The sequence below is a fragment of the Camelina sativa genome, chromosome 14 (genome assembly GCF_000633955.1).
Source record: "Camelina sativa cultivar DH55 chromosome 14, Cs, whole genome shotgun sequence".
Lineage (NCBI taxonomy): Eukaryota > Viridiplantae > Streptophyta > Magnoliopsida > Brassicales > Brassicaceae > Camelina > Camelina sativa.
In genome coordinates this window covers 14,684,364-14,703,085 of record NC_025698.1, presented here as the reverse complement: position 1 = coordinate 14,703,085, position 18,722 = coordinate 14,684,364, and the positions used below count along the sequence as shown (strand labels likewise).

The following is an 18,722-nucleotide window of genomic DNA, read 5'->3' as shown; positions in this document are numbered from 1 at the left end:
CTAATCTCCTAACCTCTTTAACCAAAGTACTCAACAGCGCCAAAGCTTCAACATACTCCTTGTTCTCCATCAAAAGAGCAGCAAGCCTAGCCTCTACTCGCTGCCTGAGGAAAGTACGCTTCTCAGCACGGGTCCATTCCACCATTTCTTTGCAAAGAGTGATCTGGAGATCAGTTGTTCCGGGTATCTTTGCCACAGCATCAATGATTCCTCTGACGATTTTAGCGGTTTTCGCCTTGGGGATTAGCGAAAAGAAAGGCCTCAACTTGGTCAACAGTTTCCGGAGATCCTCACCTCTCTTCTCCTCAGTCAGTCGATCGCAGAGGTTTGTAATCGCTTGCTCCTTGATCCTTATAGCCTCAGGAGATGAAGAAGGGTCTTCTAAAACCTGGTACAGTATGGAAATAGCCTCAGAGCAGTTGGCTTCTTGAGCCATAGAAATCGTCTCTGTGGTAGCAGGATACGTAACCATTGTTGGTAGGTATTTGTGCAAACTCAAATCCCTGCAACATCAAAGCCATAGATGTGTTTACACAATGTTCAAATATTCCTACTCTTTAGTTTCACATTATTACAAAAACATATCAGATCAAAGTAACAAAGTATCACTGTAATTTACTCAGTCTTCTGTATCTAATGATCAAGACAAGCCTAGTGATCTACAAAGATCAAACGAAGCAAAAATAAAGCAATACAGGAATTGAATTACGAAGTTAATGGAACTACTACAACTTAAAATTTTAAGTAATGAAACTGAGTCACAGAGACATATATACTTTATAAGATCCATTCAATTACCTACCAGCACCGCTCTGTTAGAACATAGTCGAGCTAATCCACGAATCGAACTACCTTCACTAAGATAAACTAAATCGAACAAAGCTAAAACCCTAGAACTATCGAGAGAGCGACCCAGATTTGATTTTTTTAAGAAATCGAAACAATACGAACACGAAAACCCAGAAATAAATTAGATCTGATAAGCAGAACCAGAAGAAAAACTAAACAAATTTCGCAAGAACAAGACGTTACCGGCAGAATCGTCGGGGCGTGAGATTTTGGTAAAGCTTTCGACGGGACGGACGACGCTAGAGAGCAAAAAGAGAGAGAGAGAGACTCGAGGATATACGATATTTGGCTTGATAGAAAAGATAAATGGACAGCCTTTTCGTAAATTTTCAATTTTATGGAGGGTATAATTGTCATTGCCTATCAGGAATTACAAATTTGGCGTCTTAAAATCTAGCGTTTCATATTCAGAGTTTGAAAGCCAACGCCCAACGCTGCGAAGGAGTTACCTACTGTACCTTAGCGCAAACGAATGTTCGGGAAAACGCGCGATGTGAAAAACGCGTGTTTTGTGATTCAGGGCTAGTGGCCCAGACTGGAGGCCCAATATATATAAAACTCTGATGCCAGACTAAAAGGGTTCTATTTGTTTTTTTATACACTACGAAAGTTATTTGTTTGGAATATATTATTTTTTCTTTCTACGAAAGTCATGTATGTTGTCAATCGAAAAGTGATATAAAAAGAGTTTTTTTTTTTAATACCAAAAAAGGTAAAAGATTAATATTGGAAGGTAATCAAATCATTCGTAAGTAAAAACAAGGAACTCCCAAAAATAGAACAACAAAAAAAAAAAGAATGTTGGAACACAAAATATTAAATATTAAAAAAAACACCGTTAATCATTTAAATAATAACAAAAGGAGTTATCCAAAAATTAAAATTGTTGAGAGATGTGTATAATAAAATATGGGGTAATGCATGTATATGTTAAGCTTAGAAGGTGACGTCAGGGACGATTCCAAGCTCCTTGAAAGCTTGAGGACAATCAGTGAGAGGAGTCTTCCTCATGAACCCAAGTGGGTTAATGGTTCTAGTCTCGTTTGAGACAATGCCATCATTGGCCGTGAGACTGATCCTGGCTGCGTTTCTTAGGAACTCTTGGTTGTTCACTTCGCCACACTCTGGGTCAGGTGATTGGACGAGGACNACAAAAAGAACACGAAAACCCAGAAATAAATTAGATCCGATAGGCAGACCCATAAGCAAAATTAAACAAATTTCGCAAGAACAAGACTTTACCGATGAATCGGCAGAATCGTCGGGCGTGAGATTTTGGTAAAGCTTTCGACGGGACGACGCTAAAGAGAAGAAAAAAAAAAAGATATACGATATATTTGGCTTGAAAGAAAAGATAAATGGACAGCTTTTTCGTTAATTCTCAGTTTTATGAAGGGTATGTTTGTCATTTTCTATCAGGAATTTCGAATTTGGCGTCTTAAAATCTAGCGTTTCGGATGCAGCGTTTGTAACCAAACTCCCAAAGCTGCAAAAGATCTTAGCGCAAACGCATGTCGTGAAAACGCTTGTTTTGTGATTCAGGCCTAGTGGGCCAAACTAAAAGCCCAATACAATACAAAACTACGAATTACGAAAGTTATTTGATTGTATTTTATTTTTCTTTCTTCATCATGGAATGTGTTCTGTAGAGAAGTAATAAAAAGAGAATTTTACCATAAAAAAGGTAAGATTAATATTGGAAGGTAATCAAATCATTCTTAAAACAAGGAATTCCCAAAAATATAACAACAACAAAAAAAAAAGAATGTTGGAACACAAAAATATAAAATATTAAAAAAAAAAACACCGTTAAACTTTTAATATAATAACAAAAGGAGTCATCCAAAAATTAAAATTGTTGAGAGATGTGTATAGTAAAATATGGGGGTAATGCAATGTATATGTTAAGCTTAATTAGAAGGTGACGTCAGGGACGATTCCAAGCTCCTTGAAAGCTTGAGGACAATCAGCGAGAGGAGTCTTCCTCATGAACCCAAGTGGGTTAATGGTTCTAGTCTCGTTTGAGACAATGCCATCATTGGCCGTGAGACTGATCCTGGCTGCGTTTCTTAGGAACTCTTGGTTGTTCACTTCGCCACACTCTGGGTCAGGTGATTGGACGAGGACGATCTCGCACAATTCTTCCTCGTGGTCTCCCATTACTTCCATCTGGTAGTTTCCGGCACTGTCGGTCACAGCTTCTTTGGTTAGTGTCACTGTCTGGTTCTCACGACCCTTGCACTCAAGCTTTACCTTTGCCCCTGAAATACAACACGATAACGTCAGTTTTTTTTTTTTTTTAATTATCTTAGAACTTATGAACCCTAAGACATGTCATATCTTTTGTGTGTATTTTGGCTATACAAATAATAAGATAGATTGCAATAACGCAAAACAATAATGTCTTTGTAATTAAAATGAAAAATAGATTATAAAAATGCAAAACCGTGATTAAATTGTTGTTTTGTTCGAAAAAGTTTGACAACTAGACTTTTTACATATATCGTAATGGGATTAATTTTGTATAACCAATATACATTTTTAATTTCCTATTGATTGTACTCTCTCATATGATCCATAAAATGAACTTGATTAGAGAATGTCCTTAATTACCTTCAAGGAATTTGCTGAGACGGGTCATGAATTGGACACGGCATGTGTCGCAGTAGACGGATCCCTTGATGTGGAATCGGTCGAAGTCGTCGGCATCAGCCGCGGCAAAGTGAACGAGGGTGGTGAAACATATGGCAGAGGCTAGGAAGACGATGAAGAATTTGGCCATTATGCCTTAATTCGTTTTCTTTTGTTTTTACTTTCTGTCTTATCCTCTCTAGGTGTTGGGAGTTTATTTATAAAATTAGTTTGTGGTGCGAAAAAAATTGCAAGTTTCGGTTGAGAGGAGACGCTATGATAGATCCAACCAAATTTTTCCTTTTATAGAGAACAAATAGACAAAACAACAACGAAAAAACATTTGATTCTATTTCTATTTTTGGAAGTTGTTGTTTATTTTTGGTGTTTGTGTTCTTTAGTTTTTGTACGGCTGTGTATTCCTTGAACCCGATCTTTTCTCATTACCATCTACTTTTTTCTTTGCTTCTAATTTCTTCTTTATGGATTCTATCTAGGCCTTTTGTTTTTAAAATGAGGACGTTTCCTCAAATGTCAAAATTTAAATGTATTGTTTATGGTTATACGTTCATTAAAAATTCAGTTGGGGTGGAAATACACTAGACCCAAATGATAGTTAACGTAGCATAATGATTAATTTGAGCCACGCATGAAAGTTTTTTTGCATAAAAGAATGACACAAGAAAACATGTAGATGGAAGAAAATTTCTAAAAGAAATGGAGTACAGGAAAGAGTCTTCAACTGAATCTGTAATTTTGACTTGGGAAACAAAAATTTTACAAGACTTGAACTGTTGAGGATCTACTTGAAAAAAAAAAAAAACTGCAGGGAAACCTGAATTCTATAATAATATCTTTCAAGTGTTGTATCATTGCTTGGAAAGCTAATACAAGAAAATCATGTACAGATGAATTTGAATTGTACTTGTCTTTGATTTGGCCAGCCAAAAATATGATCAAGAACGTTTTCTTGATCTGCGCTGATCTCCCCGAACTGTATAGTAAGAGAAAAACATGTATGGTTCAAATGTTTCGGCACACTCAACACTTAACCGGTTAAAACACTCGACAGCTCACGATTTTATAAGCTGGCGGTTATAAACGTGGACGACTCTTGCTGTTTTATGCTATCTGCAACATGCGCAACAACTCCAGCTCCTGCTTTGTATAGTCTTTCACTTTTCACCTGAAACAAGACCAAAATCTCTCTTAAAGTCCATCTCTGAACGAACAAAAGCTCCAAAGTGAAGATGTTGGAAGTTTACGTGAATGTTGTTATGTGCTAAGTAAGGCCAGAATGTGGAGTGGAAGCTGACATCAACTTTCTTCCACCCTAAAGTCTGCAGACCGCGGATCATTTCCTCTGCCAAAATTTGTATAAATTGTTAATTTTTTGCTGATTTAGAGGAATCAGTCAAATGTTTGGGATTAAAAAATAGCTTTTTCCTCACCTTCCACGATTTCATGATACTCAAGTGTGTTCTGAGGGCTCGGCGAGCTTTGTGCGGCCTCCTTGGCTTTAGCAGCTTCTGGAGGGAAATGAGCTCCGTCTGATGAAAGAGGTGGACAGTATTCTACATCGACAACATGCTTGTATCCATCCAGAGACCGGCGTGGAGGCTGCGTGCAATATGAAAACAGGGGAAATCATATCTGTCAGTATCAGATCTCAGTCTTGTCAGCTAAGTAGTTCTGAAACTAGCATTTGGCAGTTTAAGCCACAAGAGCTTCTTGCACAAAGTGAATACCTACCAATCTTCACTAAGCTATCTGAGATAAAACTGCCTGAATCTATACGGACAATTGTTTCATTTCGTAGATTCTTTATAGAACAATATGTCCGCTGTAGATCGGCCTGCAAATGCCAAGATTAATACTGTTGTGGTCCTGCCATTGATCTTCAACTCAGGGAGAATTTTTTTTACTCAGGAAGCCCTATGCTATGGAGCTAGACTGGACACAGTACAAGGGTCTCAATACGTGAGGTGATATTATTCCTCCGTGATAACTCATTACACCAAAACACGGGATCAATTCACCATCATTAACATTTCACAGCGAGCAGACTATTAATATTGATGTGTCCCATTTTCTAGCTACTGTACTATAAATTCCAGAGTTGAGATCAAGGTATGTCGAGGGAAATGGAAAAAGACATGGGATAATATTCTAGATAAAGGTTTATTGCTTCAGGTCAAAGTAAATGTACCTTGAAAAGTTCAGTTTCTCTCCTTATGGAAGATGTACGCCAACCAACCATGTCTAGTCGGAGTCAAAGGAAACATATAGGCAAACAAATGTAGACAAAACTAGGGATCATGACTCTAAACGTTAAGCATCAACAGAAAGGCAGAGGATACGGTCATAAGATACATTTGCATATATGATGCGGCTTCGAAACGCCCCCAGAGACGATCTGCCAGACAAACCATTAGGATTTCAAATAAGTAGTTAAAGGGGTATAATTATTTAAATTATTACGAGCATGACTCACAAAAATTTCAGATCATGACTATCAGATGCCATCCTCAAAAGAAGAGGTGGTTTATCAGCTTTACCATCGGTGAGGAACAACTGGCTACCAGTCCGACCAACAAAGAACGGAGCTATCGGTGCAGCAAGTTTTTCTAGAATAGGAACTCCCAACAGAAAAGGCAGCTAACAAGCAACTCCACAGAAAATGAGATGGAATGTTCAGGAACTATCAGTTAATATTCAACAGTCTAGCTCTAGGAACCAAAAACCAACAAGTGCCAGACAATTTTGTTGAAAAGTATGATATCCGTATGAACACAAGCAGGAAGATATAAAATATAGACACCAACTTCTTTCTTAACTAAGTACATGCCATATCTACGTACAGGTACAACGAGATATACATGAAACACTCTGAAGTCCAGTTATGATACGAGAAGAAGAAGAGAACCTGCTTTCTGCCTCTCACTCCTAGATGAGGTGTTGCCAAGGTGATGAAATTAATCGGTTCCAGCCCAGCAATCCTACCTCGAAGAAGATTTCCAGATTTAGAGACAGTACCATCAATGGCTTGTGAAATTGCTGCTGAGTAAAGAACAGCAACAGCATGTCTAGCGAATAAGCCACCGAGGGAGTGTGCCAAAAAGGAAATCTTTTTTAAGCTCTTGCTCTTTTGGACAACTTGTCTAACCTATTCCTCCCTCACATCAAGAATGGAAGAGATATCAGCTGATATACCGAAGTTAAGGACTAAAAAACCCAGAACTATATAACAAGTGGAATGGCATTGTAGAAATATATATCAGTCTCACCTCTTCTGCTAGTCGTTTTCCAGCTCCATCGACCCCGCCAAATGTTTTAGTGAAGGTATTGGAAGAACTTGCTGTGCATGTTCAGAGGATATAGAGTAAATTAAAAAGCATTATGTGTGATCCACGCATGGCATTAGAGAGCACTGAGTAGAATAATAACAAATACCATACTAAAGACTAGTAAGAGAAAAACGTGTTCTGGTCTTAGACGAAGAGATAATGAAAAAATTACGAAATTTTTATTTATGGCACCTTGCTGCTAAAGATGAAATAAGAGTTTGAAGTATTTTTTATTAGGTGCCCACAGATGCATTCAAAGCTAAGGTTACCATTCCGTTCGCAAAAAAACTCATCCTTATATATACCAACAACTGCACAACTAACAGAGGATATAACAAAGCTGAAACCAGATGAACATACCATAAATCAAGAATCTTCTGCCAAGGCGTCTTTTCATCTCAGCTTCTACGTAGAGCCAGTCACTGGGACTGCAAGTAGTAACAATGTCTCAGTAAAAAATTTGGAGTCTATCGATTATATAAAATCCGGAAAACATGTAACAGAAATGATATACAAAAATTTCAAAGTTTATATCCCCAGAACCATGAACTTCATACCTGGCCAAAATACCGTGAACAAGAACAAGAAGATGATCAGGTTCAATTTTGTCATCATTGTCGCCTTTGGATAGCGAAAAATTACGTTGAGCCGTGGCACTCATTGCTTGAACCCTCCTGAGTCCCTGTTGTTGGTTCCAGCTTCTGCTTAACCCCCCTGCTTGTGAATACAGAGAAAAATCAAACAAATGAACATCATCAAGTACGAAAAGCAGAACAGAACCCATTCTTTGACCAAATAAAATCATACTTGGCTTTTTCACAATCGTCGACCATCTCAAATTTATAGATAGATAGATCCTAAAACTACATCTTTGAATCGAGAATTCCTCAGCTCTCTAAAAAATTATCAATTCCAATTATAAAAATGCCAAATTACCGAAATCGAAATTCAAAATATCAGAGTAACCACAGGAGCACGAGGAGGATGAGGATGACGACGGCGATGAAGAAGAAGAAGCAGCAGCTAAAACGACGCCGGAATACTGCCGTCCTCGGTTAGCGAAACCACCGCCACGATCCTCCGGTAAGTATCTACAAGGAGGTTGAATCCAAGAAGCCGTAGACATAACTGAAGAGAGCTTCAACTTATATATATACTAAGAGAGAGAGAGAGAGAGAGAGAGAGAGAGAAAGTAAAAAAAAATCAGAGAAGAAAGATCCTTGAATCACGGTTTCCTCAGAGAGTGACGTCAGCTCCAGAATGAAACATGGCTCACTACGTTATCTTCTTCACAGAGACCCATGCTCTCTTCTAATCTTCTTCGATTCAATTCAATCATCATCATCGACCTTTTAGCCAATTTCTTTCTTTATTTTATTTTTCCTGCGAAATTATAATTTTTGTTTTTCACTTTTTACTTTTTTTATAAATAAATTATTTCGGGTGTTTTTAAGCGACTCAAGCACGTAGAATATTTTTTATATTCAGAAGAAAACAAAAATATTTACATGTGGTACTGATATATTATTAATTTATTATTGTTACTTTGATTTTTGGTCAAATTTATTACAAAAGATCCTCTATATAATAAAACGGGAGTACATAGCATTGTTTTATAGACTATATAATTTTAATAAATTAGTTACAAATATATTATAGATTAAGTTTTAAATTATTTGTATAATCTAGATTTATTGTTTCAAAAAATCTTAAAGAGAATATTCTAAAGAATCATTTGATATCACTAAACTTATCATATTAATTTCCTTTATTAAATTATTCATCAAATAAAATCGTTTGATATCTAATCCCCTATATAATAAAACCGGAGTACACAACATTGTTTTATCGACTATATAATTTTAATAAGTTAGTTACAAATATGTTATAGATTAAATTTTATATTATTTGTATAATCTGGATTTATTGTTTCCAAAAATCTAAAGAATCATTTGATATCATTTAACTTACCATATTAATTTCCTTTATTAAATTGTTCATCAAATAAAATCGTTTGATATCTAATTTAACATATTAATTTGTTAATTATCATTATACTTCACCACTCATTTTTATATATGAGTCTAGTTTGTGAAACAAATAAATTATCATATTATTTATTATAATTAAAAAATAGTTTTATTTCCAGATACACCATAAGTTGAATTTTTAAAAACAAATATAAATGATTCAATCTATAAAATATTTAAGTTTTATTAATATTATTTTTTAAAAATAATATCTATTGAATTTAAATTTTTACTGAGTAACAGGTCAAAATTTGGATATTTAAATTCAATTTCATACTTTTTTTTGTTGAATTTTATAATTTTATATAATATAATAAACTTTCAATAATTTATTTTGAAATATTTAAAAAATATTCAAATTTGATATTAAAATCAGAAACTATAAACCCACTAAATTGGTTTGTTATAGCAATGTCAATAATATGTCACTATAATATAAAAGAATTTCAAAAAAACAAAGTATATTAAAACAAAAAGTATAAAAATATATTAAATTATTCATAATATAATAACTCTCTTTTTAAAAACCAAATTCACAAAATTATGTCTTATAATGACATTCAAGTCATGAGATAGAATATACATTGTTAAAATAACTTCACCTACATAAACTAATACAACATATTAAATTTTTATTTTAAAATAGAAAATATACAAATTTTTTATAAAATAAAATTTAACCAGTGTTATAGCACGAATACTTATCTAAAATCATTAACAATATAAAACTTACAAAATAAGTGTCTTTTCAAAATATTAAACTTTGCTCTTGTTTTCTTTTTCTTTGCTCTGGTTTTCCACATAACTATCGACTGTATCGTTCAAATTCCTAGATGGCTTCGTTTCATTAACTAGCTGTTTGGATAGTGAAGCTACGTTCATGCCTCCGAGGCCGGTGTGGGTGGCAAGAAACTCTTCGTCTGTCAAATCTGTGAACTCGTTGACACCAAGTTTGTAGCTTTGGTTCCCCATATTATTGAAGTTCTCAATGAATTTCAAATTTTCCTTGAACACGTTAAGCCTCATTTCTCTCTCGGATCCATCCTTGTAAAGTCGAGAGAATTGAATCATCCATTGCTGGTGGTAATTAACTGTGGATGGTTCCTGCAAAGTGATACGAGATGTAGCTTGAGAGATCATTAATAGATCCATAGAACAAACTATAAGACCCACGAACACAGACAATACCGAGACCATTTTGGTATTGGTGAATAATGTGTAATGGGCGCTTGTGTTGTGGGGTGTTATAGAAGTGAAAATGGGGAGAAGGAACAATTTATAGGGATGAGAGAGTTCATATATATGCTGCAAAGCAAATTGATGAATTTCATATATACATGATCTTCTGAGGAACAACTCTATCTAATATTCCTTTTAGTAGCTAGCATGCAAGATAACTTGCCATTCTTTACATGCATAGATGAAGTGCTTGATAGAATAGAAATATTCAGTTAACATATTGATTGATGATATCTTGGCAAATATGTTAATTGAATATTCCTATTCTATCATGCATGATCTTACGAAGAACAACTCTATCTTTCCCTTTATATATTAATAGAGAAACACTCTCACAAAAATCTGATGTGTTGCGTCCACATAGCTCTTGTGTCTTTTTTTAATAAATACTCTTACATCTCATTATCATTTACATAAATATGTCATTGACAAATATAAGGCAACTAGGTAGTAGACCCATGCTTTACGCGGGATTAATTGTTATTTTTTTTTTATAATTGATTATCTTAAGGATAATTTTTTAAAATCATTTAAGTGAAAATCTATCATGTCCTTTTTAAAAAAGTCTTCAATATTTGATCAACTAAAAAGCCCAAGTTGTTATGAATATATTGTATTATGTGGATGCCCATTATCGGTCCATTAATAGACTTAGTGTATAACCTAAAACCCTAATGTTGTATTACTATATATATGTTATATCCTATGGGATAGAGTAGTAATACATGAGAACAATTCACTAAACCTCTTGTTATAATACTTTATAATATATAAATATATGTGCTGCTAAAATATATATAATTTGTTATTAAGAAATAATTATAATTATATAATTAAATTTTTTGGTAAAACGTTTTAGATTTTTAGAAAAATAAAGCCTTTGAATAAGAAAAAAATATAATGATGCTTAATATTTATTTAGCACTCATTTATATGATTATTTATGTTTGTGATTTATTTGTTTAATCACAAATTTAAATCTAATTGAAATTAGATATAATATTATTATGAAATATTTTAAATCATGTCTCCAACTTTCTTTGGTGAATACGTTGAAAATTTAGTAACAAATTACTAAATAATAATTATTGATCATGTTTTCTTAATATCACTTCTATGGGAGGTTTAAGTCCAAGTATATGAACATAAAAATTCACGTATTCTTTAGAATAATCTAAAGAAAGTAAATGACTAAAAGTCTATAAAAAATATATACAAACAACTTAATTCCACTTATAACCAAGATTATAATAGAAGATTATATAATTGTTGGAAATATATTAGAGAAAATATATTATACTTGTCACAAAATATTGTTGTCATGTAAGACGCAATATAGTGAAAAATATTTTTTAAAAAATATTAGAATCTCATTTTTTTTGATTGTGTAAAATTATGAGATGTTGATGTAAATCGTATCCTATTGGTTTGGTCTATTCATTGAACTGAATATGACTTTATGCAAAGAAAAAACAAAATGCCACATCAATGATAAGAAAGTTGCTATAAAAGTGGTTATAAATGTGGTTATGATATATGTATAAGGTCACAGTTAAGCCGACTAGTATCTCCACTATAAGTGAATAATAAGTACATGAAATACTTATCTCATCTATATATGATGATGATGAAAGAAGATAGTGTGAGACAATTTCCACTATTTTACTACAAAAATAAGAAGTAGTAGAAAAAGTATTGAAAGCTCTTGAAGAGTATATATACCATTGCCTATGGGAACATAATTTGATAATTATGTGTTATAATCTCCCAATTAGTCTCAAAGTTAAAAGGGTCTAAGATATAATATATTACCCAATTTGATAATGTTATTGATTACAAAGTGGAATTCAAATCGAGATTGATAGACATGAAGTGTCATCATCTCGAGGGGGAGAATTAATGAATCCCACATAAAGAGATGTTGGAACAAAAATAAGATTATGTTCACACCCAAAATGAGTTTAATCACTCATATGAAAGAGCAAATCTTGAGGATTTGAAGCGTAATCATGTTGAGACAATAAGCAAAGAAAATACTTTGAAATCATAAGTATTACCCAAGACAAGAAAAGTATTTTAGAGTTTACATGCATTATCTAGAAGATAAAATGCTTATATTAAACTAGAAGGTTTAATAAAAATCTCACTGTTTGGCATGACCAGTTAAGCCATTCTGGTTCAGTAGTGATGCGAAAGAATAATCAGAAATTTCTGAAAAGATTCATTAGAGAACCTAAAGAGTTTTCCTAGTGTTATGTGTGCTGCTTTACAAAGCAAGCCGAGATTATATGGCTTTCACCAATCCCATGAATTTGGATAATGTCAATTTTCTTGTATGTATTCAAAAGAGATATTGTGGACTGATCATCCACTATATATGTTTGTTATTAACTTGCAACATGGAGTTTGCGAGAGTATTTGGTTAATTGACAATGGTGGTGAAACCATGATATGTGATTGACAAAAATGACTCTATATGTCAATAAGTTCGCATCGGGCCAACAAATAATCTTGAGTACTCCCCATTACAATTGTTTTGGGTCAGAAACCAGATATATTTCATCTAAATGTGTTATACATGTTAAGTTGCTCCACCAAAGTGATTAAGATGGAATTTGAAAGAATGTTGGAAATATGTTGGATATCTCGAGATGTAGAGATTGTTGTTTCAGTGAGTCAGTCTTTCCAACATGAGGGGAAGAAAATAAACAGTTGGTAAAGAAATATATTGTAAGAAATTATCTTGATCCTCGTACTAAGAAATGTGCGCTAGAAATTAAAAAGATAATTTATTGGCAAAGTTTGCAAAGATGCTAAAAGCATGCAAGAGCCATTTTCTGACCATGATTGAGTAAAAAATTCACATATATCAGCTGTGCTCCATTTGAAATTAATATCCTAGAAGGATAAGATCAACTGCTAGTAAGTCTAAAGATCGCATGAAGTGTGATCGACTTATGGTTCCAAATATAAGGATCCTCGGAAAAGAAAAAGGAGCATATATTAATATGGCACCGAGGAAGCAAAGAGTTATGAAAAATCTCTAGAAGAGATGTAGACATGAGTAAGAAAGAGATTCAGGTACCTGAGAATCATAATGAAAAGAAATCTCAACAAGTTGAGTCATGTCTAGAAAGAAAGGGAACCAAAAAGGCAAATCGACGTCGTAAATATGTTTGCATGCAGTGTTGCAGTTGATGATGTTATGAATGAAAATCGAGGATCATAACCCCGGTTAATAGAAAGTTTTATTGGAAAGTGTACACAAAGAATGATTGGTTAATCATTAAAAGAAATAGCTATGAAATAGTACAAATCTCTTGAAGAGATAATATTTGGGCTTGTAGTCCTTACACTTGAAAGTGTAAAATGAGTGTAACATAAGTGGATCTGTATGAGAAATTCAGTACGTGTAGTAGTACAATGATTCTCAGAAAATAATTATGAGAGATGTACTCTCATTTGGTGGAAACAACTAATTTAGATCCCTTATGAGTTTGAAAATAAGAGTAAGACTTGATTCAGTCTAATGAGAAGGTTTTCAAACTGTCAGAAGTTTCCTTTAAAGTGATCATATTGCTAGAATCAATATTTTATAGTTCTCGAGAAAAAGTTTTGTAGACTTTTGACACCTTTGAGGAGAAAATGGTGAAAGATTATCTCTATGAGAGAATCATGGGTGTAGATCATTGTTATTGATGTTAATGATCTCATTGTGGGTTGAAAATAAATCGGAAACAATCTAAGATAATATCTTAGAGTTGTGTGAATCCGAGATTGAACAAATGTTGTAATTATGTTCAAGAAGTATTTTCAACAAAGTTTGAGGACGTAGGCATTCGCGGAACCTCGTTATAAGAAAAATTGTATGTGTCTCTTGTCTCTTCTGCACTTACAAGTGGTTCTTGTTAGAAAAAAGATACAAGAACAAGTGCAAAATATGTTGATGATGAAAATATTATCTGATCTCCGGTAGAAACAATCAATGATGAAATATTACTCCTGAAACATGGAGAAATCGGATTGTATAAGATCAAATCTTTCATAAAATTTATTGAGTTTATAAATTTGACATATGATGAATGAGATGTTATCTCAAGATGCTTACATCATTTTACATAGAAAAATGGTCTTGTAGTACCATACTAATAAGAAGAGTAGAAAGAGAAAGTTTAACAAGGAGATTATGAATAACTCTTATCTATAAGATTGTTTGGAAGATTGTATGTAATAGAATATTTAGGCTTAAGTTCAAATAGATCTTCTATATGAAAGGGGTTCAAATGAATTGAAGTTCAATGACCCAGTAGAATATATGATGATCATATGAGTTTGTACCTGAAAGCGCTGTTTATAACAGTTCAGTAAAGATGATATATATGATCATAATGCATAACCTGAAGATGATGCTTTCAGGGGGATAAATATGCTCATGTGCATGGTTGTACTCTTTTTCCCTTATCATGGTTTTTATCCTATTGGGTTTTTCCATGAAAGGTTTTTAATGAGACAACAAAAGAACACGCGAAAGATAAACACCTGAAGAGGAATATTATGATTCCAATGGTGAAAGACTATCATCTTCAAAGTCTTTGAAATACATTGATGAGATTGTGAGAAACAAAGATAATGATAAAGATGAGTCACTTGCGAGACCCATGACCAATAGAAGAATGGCGATACACGTTTACTACAGATTCGTTCAAGTGAAGATTTGGCGAACCATTTACCAAGGCGTTTCCAACAACTATTTTTAAAAAGCTACTTCATCATATTGGATCGGTCATCTCAAAGATTTCAAGTGATGTACTCAAGAGGGGGAGTAAAAGTGCGCTGCACTCTTTTTCCCTTAGCCATGGTTTTTCTCACTGAGTTTTCTTGGTAAGGTTTTTAACGAGGCAGCATCTCATATGCGCATTTGGGACTACATTTTTATAATGGTCATCTAATGTGTCTGTATTTTATAGAATTTTAATCATAGTTTTTACAATTGCTTTGAGTCTTTTGTTAGGTCCTAGTGTGCTTTTAGAGTCTTTTTAGTCTTGTGAGAGTCTTTACAGGTTCTAGGTGACTTTGGAAGAAATCTGAGCATTTTGGGGATGAAAATATGCATTTGGAGCTAAATTGGTTGAAGACTGATCAGGCTAGCAAGCAGATGGAGTGAGAGCAGAAAAAGCATCCTGGATCGGCTGATCCTCATTCGGATCGACCAGTCTCGTACCCGAAGCAACTTTTCCTTTTCGTTTTAAACCGACTTTTAGGGTTTTATTTTACTATTTAAGCACGAGGCTCGACCTCTAGAAAGAAAACTTTTATTGTAGGCAGTTTTTGAGTACTTGTAAGCTTGGGAGAAGATCTCTAATCCTTTGTATCTCTTTGGAGAAGATTTCTTAACCCTTTTACTTCTCTTTGCAATTCAATTATGATTTCTTCATCCTTGTTTTGCTGTTCTTTTACTTCTATGTCTGAGTAGTCTCTCTGTTGGGTTTCGGGTTTCAAAAAGGGGTTTCATGATTCTCTGAATTTAGGTTGCTAGATTTGGGATTGATCTATTGTGTTCTTCTTCTATTGTTGATTATAATGCTTAAACTAGATTAGCTACCTAGTTTATGATTATAGGTTAAATTCATCTAGGCATCAAAAGTGTTGTTGAATTACTTGAAAAGAACATAGGAGAGCAAGGTGATCCTTAGCCAACGAAAGTTGAAGTTAAGGCACCTTGTGAACAGAATCAAACTTGAACTTATTGCTTGCTAGGATTGTTTAGATTCAAACGACGGTTTAGAGTTTTATCAATTCCTTGCATAGATAACTAATGTTGCGACAGTAGGTTAGTTTAACATTCGAGATTTGAGTTCAAGAACGGTATTTAATGCTCTCCCATCCTATCATCTAATTTCGAGATTGTGTCCCCTAACTGATTCCCTATGCCCAATACCTTCCCTTGATTGCAAAACCCTCGTTTATTTTCCTGTTTTGATAATTACTTGTTACACAAATTTCCTTTTGCCTTAGCTAGACTTGACCTTCACAATTTCATAGTGCATTATTTGGTTTTTGTGGATTCGACCCTAAAGTGCTACGATGACACCACTAGATCGTGGTTGAGTGCACTTTGGGTTTTAATTGACATGTTGATCATCATCCAAGGGAGAGTGTTATGAATATATTGTATTATGTGGATGCCATTATCGGTTCATTAATAGATATAGTGTATAACCTAAAACCCTAGTGTTGTATTACTATATATATGTTATATCCTATGGGATAGAGTAATAATACAATAGAACAATTCACTAAATCTTTTGTTATAACACAAGTGATTTTTTACTATTTTCAAAATAAATATTTAAATATAAAATATTGAATTACAAATGTAATGATTTGGATAATAAAAAAATATGTGTGATAACAATAACCAATTGAATCATTTATATATTAATTTTTGATATATATATATATATACATATATATATTAATCTTACTGATGAAGATGTTATTAATATTAAGTTGATTTTGTGATTTGCACAATAAAATAAAAAATATGGTAATTAAATCATCTTGATGGTAAATAATGTGGAAGGTAAGAATTAAAACTCAAACTGGCTTTAGAGCTCTATAATACTGACACATAAGCTTTTTGGCCCAAATGTTTCCCTATTAATATATAAAGGATGTTCTTTTCAATTAGTTTTAAAAAATCAAAGATTTAATCAGCAATTAAAACCCTGAAATGTATTTAATTATCAATTTCATAACATTTCTCCTATATATTAATAGAGAAACACTTTCACAAAAAACTGATGTGTCGTGCTCACATAGCTTTTTTGTCTTTTTTTAATAAATACTCTTACATCTCATTATCATTTACATAAATATGTCATTGAAAAATATAAGGCAATGTTCTTTTCTATTAGTTTTAAAAAATCAAAGATTTAATCAGCAATTAAAACCCAGAAAGGTATTTAATTATCAATTTCATAACATATTTAATTATCAGAAGTAAATTACATTTCACAAACAATAAAAAAAACTATTCATTTATTTACCACTTTTATACATTTATCTCATTGCATTTTTTAAACTTAAGATTAATTTAAATTAAACCGATTAGTCTAAAAAATATTTTATCTATTTAATGGTATAGTGATGTAGATAATAATGTGAAACATAAAATATGTGAATTTGCTTTTTAGAAACACAAAAATATATCAAAACTTTCTACACCAACTTAAATTCTTTTCCAAATTCAAATATTTCATGGGTGAAACTTATTTTACAAAAAATAAACGCAAATTTGAATAAACGAAAAATAAACTTTACTTACATATTTTGTTTACACAAAAAAACTTAAATCTTAAATAATAATTTTACTCTGAACTAATTTTCCTATAGGGTGTTGAAAAAAATATTATATATTCAAAAAGACCAAAATTCAATAACTAAGGAAATAAATATTAAGGAGTAATCAGTGGGATATGATTTCATTAGGATCTCCACTTATGTAAACTGTATATTCTCAATAACTGTTGTATAATCTGTATATATGTCTCTTCCTTGTGAATCAATAGAATCATCTTTCGACATTACATTTACATGGTATCGAACCTAAATATTTCTTTTTTTTCTTTCTCTCGTTTCTCTTCCTTGCTAGGCTTATGTCTTCCGCCTCCTCTCCCACAATGACCGATACCATCACCATCGATAACCAAACACTGCTTCACATAAACATGACCAATGTTACCAAGCTTTCTCCACTTAACTATCTTATGTGGAAACTTCAAGTTCACGCGCTCTGGTGGATGGGTATGGTTTTGCCGGTCATCTTGACGGCTCCAGTCAGATCCCTTCCGCCACCGTCACTACCGATGGCGTTGCTTCTGAAAATCCCACACCAACCGACGCCCAAGTCCAAAATCAGCCCACACATCCAAATACCCAAACAAAAAGAGCTGACCCTATCTCTTCTTCCCCTCGTGACTCGACTCCGTCGCTATCATCTCCACTTTTGGCACCGTCGCCATCTCCGTCACCGGCTCACTCACCACCACCGTCTTCATCGCCGGTTCCTTCACCACCACCGTCTCCCTCTCTGCATCGGTCCCCGACTCCATCTCTGTCTTCCTCGTCGCCTAGCTCTCTCTCTCTCCTCTGGTTGCAAATACTCTTCTTGCTACAAGAGCTAAGCGGGGAATCACTAAGCCTAATCGCAAATACTCTTTTGCTGTGTCTCTTGCATTCTCTACACCTCGCACAGCAAACCAAGCTCTTCGAGATACGCGTTGGAGACACGCCGTGACGGAGGAGATCAATGCCCTGCTTCGCAATCAAACCTGGGAATTGGTTCCGAAGCCTACACATCCGGTAACAATCGTTGGTTGTCGTTGGGTCTTTACCACCAAATACCACTCCGATGGATCTGTAAGTCATACAAGGCTCGACTTGTGGCTAAGGGATACAATCAGCGTTCTGGTATTGACTATGAACAAACTTTTAGTCCTGTTGTTAAATCAACCACTATTCCCTTAGTGCTCAGTGTGGCTGTTGCTAGGGACTGGCCGATACGTCAGTTAGACGTTAATAATGCCTTTCTCCAAGGCACTTTGACTGATGAGGTCTACATGTC

General features: G+C 33.8%; 3 protein-coding genes across 5 annotated transcripts in view; all 3 read right to left on the bottom strand.

Annotated features, from left to right (window-relative positions):
- LOC104741505 (26S proteasome non-ATPase regulatory subunit 11 homolog) overlaps positions 1–1,142 on the bottom strand; it is a 3,190-nt gene extending 2,048 nt beyond the window's left edge. The window contains exons 1-2 of one of the 2 annotated variants that reach the window (XM_010462386.2): positions 1,033–1,142; positions 14–503 (exon numbers count right to left, since the gene is read on the bottom strand). In XM_010462386.2, the coding sequence (XP_010460688.1) occupies positions 14–472 (459 nt within the window). In that variant the 5' untranslated portion in view covers positions 473–503; positions 1,033–1,142. The remainder of the gene's footprint in view (positions 1–13; positions 504–1,032) is intronic. The other variant, XM_010462385.2, reaches the window with a different exon arrangement.
- LOC104741504 (pollen-specific protein-like At4g18596) lies at positions 2,540–3,772 on the bottom strand. Its single transcript, XM_010462384.1, has 2 exons — positions 3,463–3,772; positions 2,540–3,110 (listed from the first exon to the last, which is right to left on the bottom strand). The coding sequence occupies exons 1-2, from the start codon at positions 3,629–3,631 to the stop codon at positions 2,764–2,766; spliced, it is 516 nt and encodes a 171-aa protein (XP_010460686.1). The 5' UTR covers positions 3,632–3,772; the 3' UTR covers positions 2,540–2,763.
- On the bottom strand, positions 4,211–8,168 carry LOC104741503 (putative lipase YDR444W). 2 transcript variants are annotated; one of them, XM_019235241.1, is made up of 12 exons: positions 7,764–8,168; positions 7,385–7,541; positions 7,188–7,255; positions 6,768–6,838; positions 6,407–6,646; positions 5,975–6,138; positions 5,841–5,896; positions 5,690–5,742; positions 4,932–5,100; positions 4,746–4,843; positions 4,558–4,666; positions 4,211–4,474 (listed from the first exon to the last, which is right to left on the bottom strand). In XM_019235241.1, the coding sequence occupies exons 1-11, from the start codon at positions 7,951–7,953 to the stop codon at positions 4,562–4,564; spliced, it is 1,371 nt and encodes a 456-aa protein (XP_019090786.1). In that variant the 5' UTR covers positions 7,954–8,168; the 3' UTR covers positions 4,211–4,474; positions 4,558–4,561. The 2 variants fall into 2 exon arrangements, with proteins under 2 accessions (XP_019090786.1, XP_010460685.1); XM_010462383.2 differs by having other exon boundaries at positions 4,211–4,666.

Bases quoted from the DNA above. Each gene is read 5' to 3' on its own strand.
- LOC104741504 (XM_010462384.1), bottom strand. From the start codon at position 3,631: ATGGCCAAATTCTTCATCGTCTTCCTAGCCTCTGCCATATGTTTCACC. The intron at 3,111-3,462 runs GTAATTAAGGAC...GTTGTATTTCAG, and splicing joins TCTCAGCAAATTCCTTGAAG to GGGCAAAGGTAAAGCTTGAG.
- LOC104741503 (XM_010462383.2), bottom strand. From the start codon at position 7,953: ATGTCTACGGCTTCTTGGATTCAACCTCCTTGTAGATACTTACCGGAG. The intron at 6,647-6,767 runs GTGAGACTGATA...AGGGAGGAATAG, and splicing joins GAAAACGACTAGCAGAAGAG to GTTAGACAAGTTGTCCAAAA. The intron at 5,101-5,689 runs GTACATTTACTT...TATTGCACGCAG, and splicing joins GAGAAACTGAACTTTTCAAG to CCTCCACGCCGGTCTCTGGA.